Here is an 18,623-nt window from a genome sequence, read left to right as displayed (position 1 = left end):
TATGGTCAAAACTCACTGTATACTATTCTCAAAGAACTAATTTCAAAAGTGAATATACACTTCATGTTGCCTGGTCAAGAGAAAGCTGTAGACTGTGGATTGAAGAGATGAGCTGTCTACTAGTAGACCACCCAATCTTCATGTTGAAACGCTCTGCAATTAGATCTAAATCCCCTTGGGGCAGATGTGTGGTGTGACCACAGGAAGGCAGTCCTTTTTACTGACATCTTTCTAGCCCCAAAATATGCTTTGTACTAAAAATAATGCATAACTCATGTGTCCTAGCTATGGATTTTGTAGTAACAATTTGCTCTCGGGGCTATTTCTACTCCATAGGCATCTTACCATTAGAAATAATACTGTGTATGAGAGTCAGATAATCAAGTAAGAACCATGAATGTGTGTGACTAAAGCTCAGACAGCACTGAGTTCAAATTCTACCCCTTCTATTTTCTGCACGAGTAGCCCAATCCTATTAATCTACACAATGGAGACAACGAATCTTAATCTTATAGGCACCTTAATATTTTTAAACTCCATTTTTTCACATACGAAACCAAGGTAGAATAGTATTTAAAAGACAAATATGTCATTAGGACGAATATAACAAGAACAATAGATTAGAAGGGTACCTAAATTTAATAAGCAAATAATACAACTTTTAGTTATAGAGTATGATTTCTGTACATATCCAGGTTAGCCTCAAAATGACAGTGACAGGATCAGAGATGGCGCCTCCTCCATCCTTATTAGTGATCTTCTTCCATTTTACCCAGGCCATCAGTTAGAATTCAAACACTGTGGTGGTCTGGAAAGCCTTGTACTTATGTTATGAAAAGTTATTATTTCAGGGGATGGCATGTAGTTCAGTTGGCCAATGCTTGTCAGACCCGTCTGATACTCCATGCTTGATCTGCATCACTGCATAAAAAGTGGGTGTGAAGGTCTGCCCTGTGATCCCAGCACTCAGGGTAAGAGGCAGGTGGACCAAGAGTTCAAAATTCACCTTGAGGTATGTAGTATGTTGGAGGTTAGCCTAGGATTTGTAAAATTCTACCTTTAAAAGCATCTTAGTTCAGGATCATCTAAGCTTCTTGTGAACATGGTTGTGTAAGTATACAGTGCAAGGTAAACCAAAATAACAATTTCACATGGATAGTAGATGTAATTAGAAATTCCTCCATAAAACAAGTACATATGTGTAGGAGAATAATAATCTCCATAACTTTTTATTGATTTAGCTGATTTATTGATTTAGCTGAAAATGATAAATCTACATTAAAAATATATTACATATAGCATATGTACACATAATATGCATGTGTTTATGCTGTATTCTAAATATTATTATGTATATGATGTACAACCTGGCACATATATCAAGATATGTCAAGGCAGTTACCTCACTGTGACCTATTGAGCCATAATAATAATACATTGAAAAGTTGCTATTTTACTTTTTAAAATTATTTAATTAATTTATTCAGATTACAACTCAATTGTTTTCCCCTCACTTGTATCCTCCCTTTCCTCCTTCCCTCTGTCTTTCACCCTATTCCTCTCCCCTAAGTCTGTGACAAGAGGGGACCTCCTTCCCCACCATATGGTCACAGCCTATCAAGTCTCATCTTGGTAGTCTGCTTATGCTTTCTCTGAGTGCCACCAGGCCTCCCCACCGAGGGGAAGTGGTCAAATATGGGGCACCAGAGTTTGTGTCAGAGTCAGTCCTCTCTCTCCACACAACTGTGGAGAATGTCTTGTCCACTGGCTAGATCTGAGTAGGGGAGAATGGGGAAATAGAAGGATCCAGAGGGTCCTAGAAACCTACAAGAAGAACATCATGACGGGCAGATCTGGAGCCAGGGAGGTCTGCACAAACTACTGCACCAACCAAGGGCAATACATGCAGTAAACACTGAACGCCTACTCAGAGCTATTTCACTTTTCAAAGAGCAATGCAGAGAAGAAAGAGAGGGAAACAGTAGCTCCTAACACAGGAAATTCTAGAGCCAGACAGGAGGTGGCCAGGACTTCCGCCTGGCATGCCATTGTGCCAAGACCACAGCTCCCACACTATGCAACACCTTCAGTAAACACTTGGTGAGGCATACACAATGAAGCAGGGAGTTTCATTCTGTCTCCCTTAAGAGGAACCTGGGGCAGAAGCAGCCTCAAAGGCGTGAGCAGAGGCAGGCGCTGCTCCTGGGATCACAGCATGCTACGGTGGAGTCTTCTGCTCCTCTCTTTCCTCCTTTCTCCAGCTCCAGGTAGGTGTTAACCCTTCTCTGGGTCCTGTTCAGCATGTCACAGGACTTCAAGCTATCCATCGGCTCCTTGTCTCATGGTATATAATATGTTGGCTAGCTGGGTTTTCCCTCTTTAACTAGTTTTTCTAACCATTTGGACTGGTTTTAATCTGTGGTCTGGGAGCCGTGGTGGATGTGAAAGAGCACAATTAGAGTTTTTTTTTTTTTTTAAAGAAACATTTACATGTCTGCTCTGATATCTTTAAAAGAAAAAGGGAAGCTCTTACACATTTAAACCATTAATGCAATCTTCCAGTCCAAGCCCAAAATCTACCAAAACTGATTGTGTGAATTTTTAGCTCAATAAAACAGCAGATGGGATTGGTTATGACCACCAAGACTTAGGGGAAAGTATCTGCTCACATAATTGGGGTCAGTTCAGCAACTTATATTACTTTGGATGGCATATTTTCATGCTTAAAGATAATAGAGTTCATTGGTAGGATTTCGTGCCCAGACTTGCAATTCTAAAGCATTGTGGTATTACTGGAGAGGAGGAGTTTCTGTTCGGTGTGGCTTGATAATCCATTTCTGTTTCACTGCTTACAGCAAACATCTAAGAATTTACATGTGTGGAGCCTACTTCCTAACAGCATGTTATAGCAAGCAAGTCTCCCCATTTTATAAATTCTCAGCTCAGTTTTGCATGCCTGGGATCAGATGACACATTTCTCAGGCTTGTTCTGTGTCTGGAGCTGGAATCTTCACCCTAGCTGGCAAATGTTTTCTTGGATCATAGACTGTTTCCTGGGACTCAGGAATGAACAAATTAGAAACAAAAGTGAAGACATCAGCCACAAAAAAGGGTTGTCTTCCTCCACAATCCCCTCTGCACTTTCTTTCAAAAAATGACTTCTCTTTTGTTTTCTAGTCTTGTAAGAATTGTTCTTAATATCCTTAAAATTTTAGAATACCAATATATCCTTAAATAAATAAGCCTGTGACTTCAAATTTCTAGATTTATAGGAATCAAAGAGTAGAAATTCTTTTTTTTTATAGGAATTCTTTCTTCACATTTTCTAAAGACACAATCCCCAGGACTGTTAGGGACACCACTCTCAGTAGAAACAGAAGGAGTACTTAGGGCCAGCTCTGTTCAAGGAGAGAAAGTAACAAATCAGGCACATTGAGTTACAGAGTCTCATGGAAAATGGTGGGACCTACTGTGCTACTGTGTTTTCACTGAAATCATGCACCAAACTGTTTCTTTTCCTTCCACTCCGCATCAGCAACATGACAGCCTTCAAGTCATGGCAAGTCATGCCTTCATGTAAAGCCTTCAAGTCATGCCTAAAACTGTGACATCATTCCAAGCAGGCACTCATAGGCACTCTGCTTGCTCTCCAGTAAAGACATGCATCTTGCACAGGATGCCACCCCTTGCTTTACTATCCAAGTTGCACTTTTAAAGCATCCTCCTGCCCACTGCAGTTGAAGTACCCTTGATAGACACCCCATGGGTACTTGGTTTCCAAGACAGAATGAAGAAACATTTTAAAAAATCTCTTTCTCTTTATTTCTCCCTCCCCATCATTGGTCCTCTATGCACATGCCTTCCGGCGATAACTTTTACCTGGTTCCACTAGAAATATATGATGAATATGTAAAATAGGGCCAGATGTTTATAATGAGCTTCACCCTCCCCTGAGAAAAGTGACACAGGATTTCATCATAGGAAAAGTAAAAACAAATATTTCAAAGGACATGGCAGATGTTTGGGGAAGAGAAAATAAAAGAATGCATTGACAAAGGCAAGTCTCCATCCTGTTTCATGAGTATGCCCAGGGAATCAATGCCTTTCAAAATAATTTTATTTCAAAGTATCAATTACTTCTGGCCTTTATAAAGTTACTGTAAAGAGTAAGCCAGTATGCACAATTTAACCTATGTAGCCAAATAATAACTTCCTTAGCATGTGGGTTCTCGTCTCCCCCATACTCGTCTTTACTGAATAACATTTAGAAGTATAAACATCCAAGAGGAACAGAGAGTCTCATTTGAAAAGACAGCCCTGAAACAATTTTAAACAGATATGGAGGGAAATGAAGATGCCAATATTATGCACAAATGTCCCCAGCTAGAACAGCCATCTAGACTGAGGTCAGCTTCGTCAACCTTATCAATGAGCTTTGCTTTATTTTAAACTAATGAACAGTTAAGAATAATCTAATCCACAAACTACACACTCAATCACATCTCTAGCTCAAATCGGAATGGCTGTGTTCTCTCTTGATCCAGTTTTCCCAGTCACAACTAACCCAGCACATGAGTTCTGTGGGAGAGAGAAAGCAAGCAAGCATTAAGACAAATTAGTAGAAACATATTGTGTTTCGCCTTGGATTTGTGTAATCCCTGGATGGCAGTTAGCTCTGTTTGTGCCACTGGCTTCTAAATAATTAACTTGATTTTATTCACCTGGGAGGAGGTTGCCCCAGCTCCATCAAATGGGAGTACCTGTGAGGCAAACAATATCTGTGTCTGCTCTACTCCTTTCTGTACTGTGGAAATCCCTACATCTCAAATGTCTTATTTCAAGAGCATTCTAGCTTTCAGGAGAATCAGATCCTTCGCAGAGAAATCCTACCTGTGTTCTCTAGAGAACTGACTGTGCTGCGAGACTTTGGACTGAACTGAAAACTTAACCTGTTGATACAGCTGAGAGGAGTTGCTGAACACTTTAAGAAGAAACATGCTTTGCTTGTTTTGATTTCTATTTGGAAGTGTTTCCTCACCAAAGAGTGAGATGGGAATACATTTTGTAGCTTATATGTTTTGACTCCTTAATTAAGAACTAGTTGGTGCGTTCCCTAGATGGGGAGGCCTGGTGGCACTCAGAGGAAGGATAGCCGACTACCAAGAAGAGACTTGATACCCTATGAGCATATATAGAGGGAGGAGGTCCCCCTCAGTCACAGTCATAGGGGAGGGGAGTAAGGGGAAAATGGGAGGAAGGGAGGAATGGGAGGCTACAAGGGATGGGATAACAATTGAGATGTAATATGAATAAATTAATAAAATAAAAAAAGAACTAGTGGGTGATGACTGGTTTCAGGAAATATTAGGCTTCAGACTAACTGAAGTGTGGGTTCGACATGTACAACACAGACCACATCTTGCTGTTGGATATGGTGACCTAGTTCCCTGTTCACTTTTCTCCTCAAAGAGGAGTGGGACTGATAGCATGTTCTGTTTTTATAGGGAGGACCAGGGGAGTGTTGATATCACCTTATGACTCAAAGAAAATTTCAGCTGACTTCCTGCTAGAATCACACATGTTGTGTATGAACCCCACTGATATGTTTTTGTTTTTTTTAAATAAAACTAAAAACATATGTGTATGGGTGTTTTATTTGCATGTATATCTGCTTTCAGAGACCAGAAGAAGGTCTTGGATCTTAGAGTCTCCAGGTGGGTGCTGGGAATTAAACCTGGACCTTTTGAAGAGTAATTTAAACACTGAGCCATTTCTTCATCCCTCCAATATGCCATTAAAATGTTTGTGTGTGTGTGTGTGTGTGTGTGTGTGTGTGTGTGTGTGTGTGTTCATAGAGTGTAGGTGCTTACACAGACCAGAAGAAGGTGCCAAATGTCCCAGAGATGGAGTTTCAGGCAGTTGTGAGCTACCTAAGATGTGTGATAGGAAGTGAACTTTGGTTCTTCTGGAAGAGCAAGAAGTATGTTTAACCACTAAGCCATCTCTCCAGGCCCACTCCCCCCTAGTACAGCATTAAAAACAAAGAAAGAAAGAAAGAAAGAAAGAAAGAAAAAAGAAATGCAGCATCAATGAGAAGTGACTTCATGAAGTGATGTCTATGGGGCTAATTGTGCTAATTAGGCACCATAATACACCAAGTAGCCTGCTGGCACCATATGTTGTGTTTGTTCTGTGTCAGTGAATTAAAGGAGGCAGCAGGGAATTGTGTCCAGGCCATTAGCTCATTTCTGGCAAGAGCTGTTTCTTACCTCTTGGCACCCTCGCTGCTGTGAAAGTAATCATGAAATTTTAACAGGAGGGAATGACCATCCCACATTTTAGAACTTTAAAAACATTTTCATAAATGATACTATTACTTTTCTTCATCGACATTAGAATTAATTGCCTATATATTTAATAAAGATTTACATTTAAGGTGTATTCTTGGGATTCAAAATGCTCGTGTAATGTGGAGTTTTTAGTTGGTGACTGTTCATGGTACATGCTGTATAATCTCAATTACCTAAGTGTATGTACAAGTTGCAGAATCTACAAGGACACACCAGCTGAGCCGCTTGTGACTGGGTGACTTAGTTCTTAGATTCTTTTATTATCTCTAGTGCACATGGTAAAAAAAAAAAAAGGATTCTTTATAAGCTTTTTAAAAAAGAATTATATAACGTTTTATAAAAATAAAGAGCACAGTGGTTACCTCGTGACTTCAAGAAAGGAGCAACTCAAGAACTTTACCACACTGGCTTAGTGATGCATGCTTGTAAGCCCAGCATTTGGAATTGGGAAGTATTTGAATTTGAGGCTAGCCTAGTGAGGCCCTGACAAAACAAAGAACAATTAACAAAAGGAAGAAAAGAAAGGCTAAAGGAAAAAATAAAAGAAAAACTTTGTACAATTGTTACAGACGTGTTACAACGGCTTTTCGTCACATCTGGTGAGAATGTATGTGAATGAGCGTGGCCCTTTTGAAGCTACTGTACCAGTTTGTGTTTATTTGTCTAATATTATAGAATACGTGATGCATCTCAAACACAGCTTAATCTGCTACCAATTTTCAAGCAGTTAAAAATTTCGAAACCTAAGCAAGATATTATAGGATCTGTACTGTATCTTTAAATACTATTTATTTATATACATTTTAAGGATTTTTTTTGTCTATGAATATTTTGCCTATATGTGTATGTTTGTAATCCACATGCATATCTGATGGCTAAGGAAGGCCAGAAGAGAGCATTAGAGTCCCTGAACTGGAGTTACCCACAGCAGTGATGCAGGATGTGGGTGCTGAGCATAGAACCTTGGTCTTCTGCAAGTGCAACCTGGGCTCGTAGCTGCTGAGCCATCGCTTCAGCTCTAGCTTTGTTGTAAAATATTTTCTAAGAGTAAACCCCAAGTCACGGCAAGGGAGGTGTTTCCCTTCACTACCTTAATTGCCATTTTGGCCTGAGCGTGCCCTTCAAGCCGAACAATCTCCCGGGTTAAATTATTCTTGTGTGATCAAATAAATTAGAACCATTCCAAACGGACCAAAAAAATTGACGTCACTAGAATTTTTTTTGCTTCGGTTCTCAGAAAAATAAAATAAAAACAAGTATGTACTTCATGCTCTAGGAAGTTACTAGGCTACGTTGTCCAAGTGACCCATGGAAATTACGCTTAGTGGATCCCTTCAGTTATGTCGTCTGCTATTGGGCGTTCCACAGTGGTATAGGTTCATATAACCATTAGTGCTTTGTTTGAGTATTTCAGTGAGCTAGAATTACATAGAGAAGCTCTAAATCACAACACAGAGCGGAAAAAGAAGCTTCTCTAGACTCGCTGCCTGCACCCTGTCTCCGCTCTCTAAACTTCACTAGGTCTTCATCCCATGTGGGCCGTTAAGCACCTGTGGCAGGCAGAGTGGCACCACTCACATTCCTTCTAGGGCTACCCACAGAGAGATGGGGCCAGACCATGTGGACAACAAAAAGAAAAAATTTAAAAATCCAATTAAAAATATTGGAAGGCCCCGGATTTGTCTTTAGCCTAATTTCCAGACAAATCTTAGACATGAGGCTCCCAGTGAATTGGTTTTCTTAGATGAACTTCCATTTTCCACTTCGTGTGGGACCTCAGCCTCCAAGCAGCCCTTCCCTGGGCAGTGACTCTGCTACAATCCTCTACTTCTCTCCTTTTCATGTTTTTTTTTTTCCTATGCCCCAAATGAATGCTTGTCAATATTGCTCATGCCAGCTCCTTCTATGAGCTTAGCGTCAGAGCCTTTTCTTACTTGAAACTGTAGTTGCAAAATTTGCTGTTGAAAATTCCAAGGAGTATAGGCTCAATCAGAAATGGTGTGTGTGTGTGTGTGCTTCCATTTTCATAGCAGTATGGTCTGCAGTGCTTCTGTTTCACTGTGGGAGTGATCAGCTCCCAGGAGAACTGGATTCTGCCTAGTTTTTAACTTGTTTCATTCTCCTGCAGGGGGCGCTGCTGCCCAGATCCGAGTGAGTAAAGAGAAAAGGGCAAATGGACATCAGAGAGGCACTTGGAAATTTCTCCCTGAGAAATAGTAAAAGTCAGAGATTAAAGATTGGGGAGGGAAGGGAATAGGTTTCCAGTGTGGTCCAGTTCTCCTCGTGTCTGGAACCACCGACATAAATCACTGAAGGCCTCTGTGGGGCATCAACCATAGGAGTGACCATGATGGCCATTACTGAACAGCTATGTCTTCTCTTCCTTCTTTCTCCCTCAGCAAACACAGTAAAAGAACTCCCTAAGGCCAAGAAATATGAAGTGGTTTATCCCATAAGACTTCATCCATTGCATAAAAGAGAAACCAAAGAGCCAGAGCAAAAGGTCAGTCAGTGCATCTATGATTGTCTTCTTTCTTTCTTTTTTAAAATATATTTTATTAATTTACTCATATTACATCTCAGTTGTTATCCCATCCCTTTTATCTTCCCATTCCTCCCTCCCTCCCATTTTCCCCTTACTCCCCTCCCCTATGACTGTGACTGAGGGGGACCTCCTCCCCCTGTATATGCTCATAGGGTATCAAGTCTCTTCTTGGTAGCCTGCTACCCTTCCTCTGAGTTCCACTAGGCCTCCCCATCCAGGGGACGTGGTCAGATATGGGGCACCAGAGTTCGTGTGAAAGTCAGACCCCACTCTCCACTCAGCGGTGGTGAATGTCCTATCCACTGGCTAGATCTGGTTAGGGGTTCAAAGTTTACTGCACATATTGTCCTTGGCTGGTGCCATAGTTTGAGCAGGACCCTTGGGCCCAGATCTGCCCATCATAATGTTCTTCTTGTAGGTTTCTAGGACCCTTTGGATCCTTCTATTTCCCCATTCTCCCATGCTTCTCTCACCTAGAGTCCCAATAGGATGTCCTTCCCTCTGTCCCACTTTCTTATTTCTTGTACATGCATACTATATGTATGCTTGTATCCATATGTATACATGTGAGAATGAGGGGGATCATAGGTTACTTTTACATTGTTTGCTATGCTATCCACTTTGTTTGTCAAGACAGAGTCTCTCAATGGACTGGAACACACTCATTCGCAACTAGGTTAGCCAGTGTATCCCAAGGTCTTCCGGGCTCTATGTCCTCTTGCCTGAGATTAGAAGCATGGACAGTCATGCCAGAGTTTTAGAATAGGCGTGATCTGGGTGGAGAACTCAGATCCTCAGGCTGACTACCAGCTGAGCCATATCCACAGGTAACTCTTCTAGTTTACCAATGACTCTCCCTTGGTAAACGCCTCTGGGTTTTCAAATTATATATAATTTGGAGACAAAGAGTATTAATGATTATATTAGCTTGTTTTCTCCAAGCTTTTATTCTTCACTACAACCCAAAATTATATCAATTCCATTTTATACATTAAGGTCCTGAGAAGTGAAGTACCTAGTCCCTGGTCACGGGGTATAGACGTTGATATTTTATAATTTGTGCTGTATGCTTCCAAATAATCATATATAAATTGCCTTACCTATTATTTACCTAGCTACCATCTACACACACACACACACACACACACATGAACACACACACAAACACACACACACACAATTGTTCCCTTAAATTCGAACCAGAAAGTAAAATAAACGTTGCAGATGAATACAAATTGGCATTTTTATCTGGAATTTGTATCTTTTCTATGTAAACAGCATGAAATTACATATAATTCTTACATTGTAATGAAACAACACGTTGTTAGCCAACACTGGCTTACATTTTTAACTAGTTGTGAGAGTAAAGATACAAAACATGATATCCTGATCTGGGTGGGTGTGGCGATGCACACTGGTAATTCCCAAGGGTTTGTCTATGTTTGTGATGTGGATGCCAACCTGGAATATATAGTGAGTTCTAGGCCACCCTGGTCTATAGTTAGAAGGCCTATCTGCATAGTAGAATATGGTGTTCCACTCAAGAACCATATTCTAATTACCTGCACCTGCAACATTTGATGGGCGTCAGCAATACCGAGATAAATGAGACATAACTGATAACTAAGATGATCTGCAATGCAATTAGCCAGGAGTGCAGATCCCTCTACCAGAAAATTTCTTCATGGAACTTCTCCCAACATCAATTGGTGCTAGCAGGACCCTTGGTGGAATCTGCTACTCAAAATGTCTTCACTAGGAAAGCATCCTCCTAACCCTGATGGACTCCATCAGCAGCAGAGTCTTCTTCATGGAAATTTTCCTTAGAAAATGTCTTGCAGTAACAAAAATGTCCGCTACATTTTTTCCTGAGTGTTATGAGGAAAAACTGAATACACCTGAAGATTCTATCACAGCTATAAAGTTATTTCCTCACAAATGAAGGTATTATTGGAAAATTTTATTTTGGTATGAAACCATAGATTAGTTACTGGCCATGGTAGATGGTGAGTTAATTTTTAGAATTATTCATGTGCATGTGACATGAGTCTGCGTGCACACATGAGAATGTGCAGGAAGATACCTGTAAAGACCAAATAGGCCATCGGATCCTTTGGAGATGGAGTTCCAGGTACTTGTGAGCCTCCCTTCCTAGGTGTTAGGAATCCAACTCTGAAAGTCCTCTGAAAGAGCAGCATGTGCTCTTAGTGAATGATCCATGTATCCAGCCTTACAGTGCCGAGTTTTAAGTGATTTTTCAGAGGGCTGTGTTTGATGTGATGTACTTGGTTTTCCTGTAGACATACTGAGTGTCTAACTGACCTCTAAACAGGAGGTCTTCTGTTAGTCTTATGCGTGGTAAAGGGTGAGTGCATGCTCACATCTTGGCTAGGCTGATTCTCCTGTTGGAAACTCAGACTTTAAATAATCCTTTGCTTTCAAGCATACACAAGAATGGTGATGCTTATACAGTATGGAAGATGGAAAGTTTAATGTATGCAAAGTGAAGTAGGGTGCAAATGAGTGCTCTGTGTTCACGGTTATACTTTCTCTACCTGTGGTACTCGTTGTGTCACATGCTTTATGACTCATTTTCAAGGTTTTAATTGGTTTCTGTGAATGGGCTTTTTTTCCAGTGGTTCTCTGCGACACCAGCTACTTGATTTTTTTTTTAATTTTATTTTTCCTCTCCTCACCAATGTTTATTTCTGCCCCTCTACACGTACAGATTCTCTGCTACTTTAAATGTTCACACACACTCATACACACACACACACACACACATTGCATGCTTCACACTTCATCTTATGGCTTCAATGAATGGCATATTTATGTGCAGATTAACAGAACCATTTCCCTAAATCATTTATGTATGTGTGTGTGTGTCCATTAGACTAAATGCAACCTTCCTTTGCACTTTGAAACCGCCTCCTCAAGAATTTAAATTTTTTATTCCATTTATTTTTTTATTTATCACTTATTATTTATTTAATATATTGTGTGTGTGTGTGTGTGTGTGTGTGTGTGTGTGTGTGTGTGTGTTAGTGCAGATGGTGTGGGTCCTCAGGCTTATTTGGAATTCAGAGTTGAAAGGCAGGTGTTGTTTCTCACCTTCAACCACATAGACACTCCAGTTGTCAGGCAAGGGCCTTCACCCACTAAGCTGGCCCATGTTAAAGGTACTTTCTATGTCTTTGACATATCTCTACTCCCCCACTCCCATTTGCTCCATTTCCTAACCTATGTTTGATAATATTAATATTTCTTTCCATAAACAATTGCTGATCCAAATAAAATCCTGCCAAAATTATCAAGGCTCTATAGAAATATGTCAGATAAGGGGTCTAGAATATGGCTCAGTGGGAATGTCCTTATCCAACATTTGCAAGATTATGGGATACATTCCCAGCACAAATACACACACACATACACACACACACACACACACAGGCACACACACACGTATATACAAACACATACATTCGTAACACTCATATACACATGTACACACATGCACATATACATACACAAGCACACACACAGATGCTTTGTCTGTTTAATTGGCAGATTAGTCTGTTGCCCAGTGTCTAGACGGACAGTTGGTCTCACTGCTAGAGAAAAGCAAGCATTACTTGCTAAAGATTAAATTGATAGAAATTGTCACATTTTGATTAACAGTAAGTCTTTGTGCATTTTTGCAGGAGGCATTTGAAACTGAGCTAAAGTACAAAATGACAGTTAATGGAAAGGTTGCAGTGCTGTATTTGAAAAAGAGCAAGTGAGTATGAGTCTGTCTGCTACTTCCCTCCTCAACAAGTTGGAAAGTAGAAAGTGGCTGGCAAAGCTGCCCCCAGTTTTAGTGCTTCCAAAACTTGACCCACCAGGCTTTACTACTAATCGATCCAAGGAGTCAGTAAATATTTTTTTTCTCTCAAAGTGGTAGAAACATATTAGGTAAAATAATAGCTTACTAGGCATTTGACACTTTATAAAGAAAAACAATGAGATGCTAGTAGACACATGTGGTTATTTTACCAAATGATGGGTGGGTCCAATACAATTTACTTTGGATTTTGTTTGCTTGTTTGTGTCTTGAGAGAGAGCCTCATAGGACTGTCCCCTGCAAAGTACTGAGACATGAGTAATGCTATGCCTTTGTGCCAAACTGCTTGCAGGTGCTCACCTCTGTCACCTTTGACCTCAGGTCTGCTTCTCAAGTTTCTCCTAGAAATAGCAACCAAGTCCCACGTGAAGAAGGGCTTGTTCCAGGGACCTTAGGAATGTCCCCGACATCCCCTCCCCCTTCTGCCAGGCCAGTGTGAGCAGCAGTTTCCTGTGTGCATGTGTCTGGGCATGGGAGAAGCTGAGGAGCTGAAACTTGTCTGCGCAGCCTGAGAAGTCTTTGTTTTCGGACTTTGCAGTTGACACATGTAACCCTCCTCTTTCCTTTTCTTTCTCTAGCAAGCTCCTTGCACCAGGCTACTCGGAAACATACTATAATTCCAGTGGAAAAGAGGTCACCACAAGCCCACAGATGATGGTATGACAGCCTCACCAGTCCCTTCATAATGGGTTCGTGCCTGAAGACCTAAACACAGTGTCCTTGGCAGGCAAATAGGACTGAAACTACTTTTACAGCCTCCATGCCGTTTTGTTTTGTTTTCCCCAGCAGCAGTAACTGCTTAACTGATCTTCTCAAATTATTATATTTTTCTAAGAATGATAAGGGATGACCCCAGTGACCTTTTCCAGCTCTCATGGAAAACAGGCAGAAGGAACATATATTTTCTTTAGATTTGTTTTCTGTAGACAGACCCTGTAATGGGAAGAGCTAACTAAGCATGTCTGTTATTTTTAACTATTTACTTTCACCCTTCCAAAGTCCATAGGTCTGTCACACTCACGACTACCTCTGCAACAGCAATTGTAAAAATCCCATATTGCCCTAAGTAACTCCACTCTTGATCTGTCCTCTGAAATCCCTCTTAATCCCATGGAGCCTGTTACTGCATGGGTGGGCATCCTGCTCAGGGTCCCCTTGTCTGTTGCAAGCCTTTAAACCTCCTGGGGTTCTGTAGGCCAATGCCACATGTCTTCTAACACAGAAGGGCCTAACATGGGACAGCCACATAGAGAAATAAGTCTGGTAGTCTTCTCCAAAAGAATCATGGTGTATTGTGCAGGCTCACTAAATCAAGTTTGATTCTTTGGACAAGCAATCCAAATAACCCATAAGCTTAAAAGGTAGAGGAAAGGTGACCAGTTATATTGGAAAAAGAATTTTTTTGAAGAGGAAAAAATATAAGACATATGTTTGGAGAGTCAGATTTTAAACTTAGATAACTAAACAGATTTTTGTAAATAGTGGTTAACTATTTTTTACTGTTTCAGCAATGCTAATCTATTATAACAATATATAGAATGCATTATATATAATGTATAATGTTACATAATATACTGTATTTATGGCACTATATATAATATTCAGACTGCATAATATAGGTATTTGAGGGCTTATTAACAATCCTTAAATTTTAAGACAAAATGCTTATATTTAGTTCTTTAAAAGCCTCTAACTTAACCACTGTGTAGCAGAAAATTGTTCCCATTCCAAGATTTCAAATTCTAATTGGCCACAGAGTCTAAAAACTCTGAAGAACTTCCTTTACAAAGAGCTTTTTTGTTTCCCTTAGGATAGCTGTTACTATCAAGGACACATCGTAAACGAGAAGGCCTCTGAAGCCAGCATCAGCACGTGCCAAGGTCTCCGGTGAGCTTTCAGGAGTCCATGTTCCACCGAACCAGAGTTCAGGCTTGATAAGTCTGGAGACCCTCAAGTATAATTAGTGATATGACATAAACAGATATGACTCTTCAAGGCTACACCATTTTGAAATTTTGCATCAAAACACCATTTCTCTTTAAGGCATGGAAATTATACAACTGAACTGCCATCAGTTTTAATTTTATTCCTCTGCTTGTTTAAAAATGAAGATTTTTTTTTTTTTTGGAGACTCAGTTTTATAGTCAGACTCTTTGAGGGAGTAGGGCTTCTCTTCTTTGTCTCCTCACTTTTATTTATCTCTAGTTTTTATTCCTAAGAACACCCACACCTTTCTGCCTATTAGTGACTCCCCATGTCTGTCTGTCTACCTTATGGTATCTTATCAATACCAAGAACTGATTGATTTCCTGGTCTGTGCTTCTAGTTGAACAGCTTAGCTGATCTAAATGTCTATGCCTTCTAGACCAAGTAAATTGATTGTCTCGTAAATCCATTACTTTCCCTGCGTTCTTGAGCTCAGTGGTGGAATAATCAAGTAATAACTTACCCAGTCAGGCATCAGGAAGTCTTTGAAGACTCCCCGCCTCATACCTCCAGCCTCCGTTTCCTATCAGTCCCCAGTGATTGTATCTTCTATTTCTTTCCTCTTCGTTCACTACATCTGCCTCTACTGGAATGCCCAATTTCCACTACCATGTACTTCAACCAAACCATTTGAAACAAACACCCACACTTGCTGTCTTCCAGTTCTATACACTGTATTCTCATGCATTCCCACTTCATACTAATTAGATTTAACTGCATATATATGAATTTACTAAATAATCCCATATAAATTTTTATTATTTCTACACATCCATTTTCCTCATTTCATGAAGAAAGAGACGGTCTCTTTTACCCTCTGCTTTTAATACAGTGCTTAGCTTAAAACAAGTCTCATTAAATATAACACAGACAGATTTTTAAACCATTGGAGCTCTAGATTAATTAAGGAATGAAATGCAACCAGGATTACTTATCTTTTGCACCGAAGTTAGTGAGCATTCAGCCACTAACAGGGAGAATGGAGTGGGGTGGCCAGTGAGTCAGCCCAGACTTTAGTACCAGGGTTTGTGAAGAAGTTGGAAATCTTTGCTGACCCCATGCTTCATCCGCCCTCTTTCCACTCCATACCATCCTGTTATTTGGCATTATATTTTTATATCATATAGACTAAAAAAAAATTGGGCTACTTAATTAAACACCATTTCTTTGGATTCACAGCTAATCAGAGGCTGGCCTAGAATTTTAATTCCTTATTAGACTCCAAAGCATCCCTCACCTTCAAGGCCAGGGTAGGAAGAGGATGAACATGTCTAGTGTCAGAAGCAGATAAGCTGCATTCTTTCCTTACCATAACATTAGCTGGCCATAAGGACTCTGAGGACTCTGTGTGGACAGCTCCAAAGGAATACCATGTTGTTATGTTCATGTCCCCCAGAGGCTACTTCAGTCAAGGTGATGAAACGTATTTTATTGAACCTTTGAGCTCTGAGAGCCTGGATGAGCAGGCACATGCACTCTTCAAGGATGACCCCAATGAAGTCCAAGAGAATGGCAGCTGTGGAGTGGACAGTGTTCCATGGCTACGCGGGTTGCACCAGGATGTGGTCCTGTCTGGCACCAGACTCTTTGTAGGTGCAGTTTTGTTATTACCTATTCTTTTGTGTCCTAACCTGGGTTCTGATTCTTTTTTTTTTTTTTTTACTTTCTTCTTTTTTGTATGTACATGCATTGTATATGCATGCATGTATACATGATCCTATGTGTGTGTGGGGAGACCCCAGACTGATGCCAAGTGCTTTCCTCAAATGATCCCCACCTTATATATTGAGGCATTGCTTCTCGAGGAACCCAGAACTTGCCATTTTGGATAGTCTGGTTAGCCAGCTTGCTCTGGGAATTCCCTGTCCTTGGCTTTTCTGTTCTTGCATCTGAGGCAGGCCACTACACCCACCAGTCTTTCACAGCACGTTTGGGGATCTGAATTCCACACTCACGTTTTCGCAGGGAGGGCTTCCTGTGCTTAGGCACCTTTCCAACCCTTGGCTCTAATCTTAGCAGTGTCCTTAGTTCACATTGTATAACCACTGCCAAAACTAATAGTTTATAGTTTTACTACCAGTACAACATTGCTGTACATTAGTAATTTGCTGAATAAGAATCTGTGCACAAATTGTTATCATCACCAATGTGCAAGGGCTAAAAGGAAGCCAGACATATAATATATGACTGCTAGGAGTAGACAGCACTCATAGCACCCTCTAATTCTCACAGTAATGAACACATGGGGAGATTCTTCTTGTGATGTGGAAATATGACAAACTTCTACCCCAAAATGTGTACTGGCAATGAAGTAGCAAGCAACATAAACACAGGGTCTACCTGTAAGAACATAGAACATTCTTTCTGTTATGGAATTCTGTTATGACCAAAGAAGAAAACACAAAGCCAGCTGCTTCTAGCTGTGTGGTGTGCACTAAAATGTTTCTGTCATTTTATTTTCATTGCTTGATTATGTTTTCCAAGTGTTCTTAGAATCTGTAAGCACCAGGCGGCCTGGTTCTAAGAAAAATCTGAGCTTGTTCTCTTTGCTGTGCATTTGCATTTCACCAGCCTTTCCTAGGAACCCAGAATCACTGACCTTGGCTACACGTTTCTCTCAACATCACCACGGTTCTGGTTGGCAACAGCCATCTTGATTCTTTGGGAACCATGTAGAAATGGCCGCGCTTTCCTAACATGCGATTGTGTTGGCTTGCTGGAACTCCTTTCCATCACCTCTCTTCTGGTTGCTCACTTGATATTAGAAGTCTGGGCAAACTGTTAAACTGGTTTTTGCTTTGGAATTCTTCCCAGATAATCTCATCTTATCCCACACATTTGTTCCTTCAGTGGGACTCTAGGGCTGGATGTTGTGTGCCATGTTAGGGTGTATGAAACCGTAGTGGTCATCCTAGGCACTTTATAAGCCACGTGCAATGGTATATGCCTGTAATTCCAGGTGGAGGCAGGAGGCTCATGTGTAATGAATGCAAAGCCAGCCTGGGATACATGAATTCTTGCTTGTTAAAAAAAAAGGAGGGGGGGGTAGAGAAGAGAGACTATTATTGCAAATGTATTTTCAGTCATTTAGCCACTTAAATATTTGATAACACAATAGTAGATGATAAAAAAGAACCACTCATTTTATGTGACATGCACATTATGCTTCTTTTCTATATTGTCAACCCTGGATAACCATTACCACTGTTCATTATTTGTTGTGGCCCATGTATTGGAATTATTGTTGATTTTCTTTTCTTTCCTTAATGGTAACTATCTCGGCACATATTTCAGCTCCTCACTGAGATCTCAGGTAGGGTTCCAAGATCATCATGACAACAAATTGTATCTATCCTTCCTATGTCTGTTCTCACATTAACAGACTCTATTCTCTGTGCACTAGGTCGAGTGTTCCTTCATTATAAACCTTTGCAACTCTGAGCTACATCCCAGCTGCAGAGAGTCCCATTGAAGGAAAGAATGTGTAGGAAAAGATGAGATTACCTGGGAAGAATGTTTTTTCTATTCATTGCATGTTGCATAAAATTCAAACCACTGCCATGAGTTACAGATGTCTATTTGATTCTGCCCAGCATACAATACTTTTTATGTCCCCTCAACCTATGAAGTTTACATTTCATTTATTCTGAAAAAAAAAACCCACCTTTTGTTCTTTTTTAAACACATCATTATCAATTAACTATAGATATTAGTGGTTTACATTTTTCTGGATTATATTCCAAGTATTTTCATTTCTTGGCTTCCTGTTTTTATGTTTTGTGCTACATTATCCAAGACTTTAAAAAGGCCTTTTCTAACTGTCTATTTGAAATCGCTATCTAATCACCCAGCTTCACTC

General features: G+C 40.3%; 1 protein-coding gene across 1 annotated transcript in view; it reads left to right on the top strand.

Moving 5' to 3' along the window:
• Positions 1-2,085: 2,085 nt before the first annotated feature.
• The window catches only part of Adam28 (ADAM metallopeptidase domain 28), a 45,092-nt gene continuing 28,554 nt past the window's right edge, over positions 2,086-18,623 (top strand). Inside the window, exons 1-6 of the mRNA XM_051160766.1 lie at positions 2,086-2,267; positions 8,750-8,853; positions 12,597-12,673; positions 13,357-13,435; positions 14,589-14,665; positions 16,161-16,353. Coding sequence (XP_051016723.1) covers positions 2,216-2,267; positions 8,750-8,853; positions 12,597-12,673; positions 13,357-13,435; positions 14,589-14,665; positions 16,161-16,353 — 582 coding nt within the window. The 5' untranslated portion in view covers positions 2,086-2,215. The remainder of the gene's footprint in view (positions 2,268-8,749; positions 8,854-12,596; positions 12,674-13,356; positions 13,436-14,588; positions 14,666-16,160; positions 16,354-18,623) is intronic.

This window comes from Acomys russatus, chromosome 18 (assembly GCF_903995435.1).
Source record: "Acomys russatus chromosome 18, mAcoRus1.1, whole genome shotgun sequence".
In the NCBI taxonomy this organism is placed as follows: Eukaryota; Metazoa; Chordata; class Mammalia; order Rodentia; family Muridae; genus Acomys; species Acomys russatus.
This window is presented reverse-complemented; position numbering and strand designations above follow the sequence as displayed.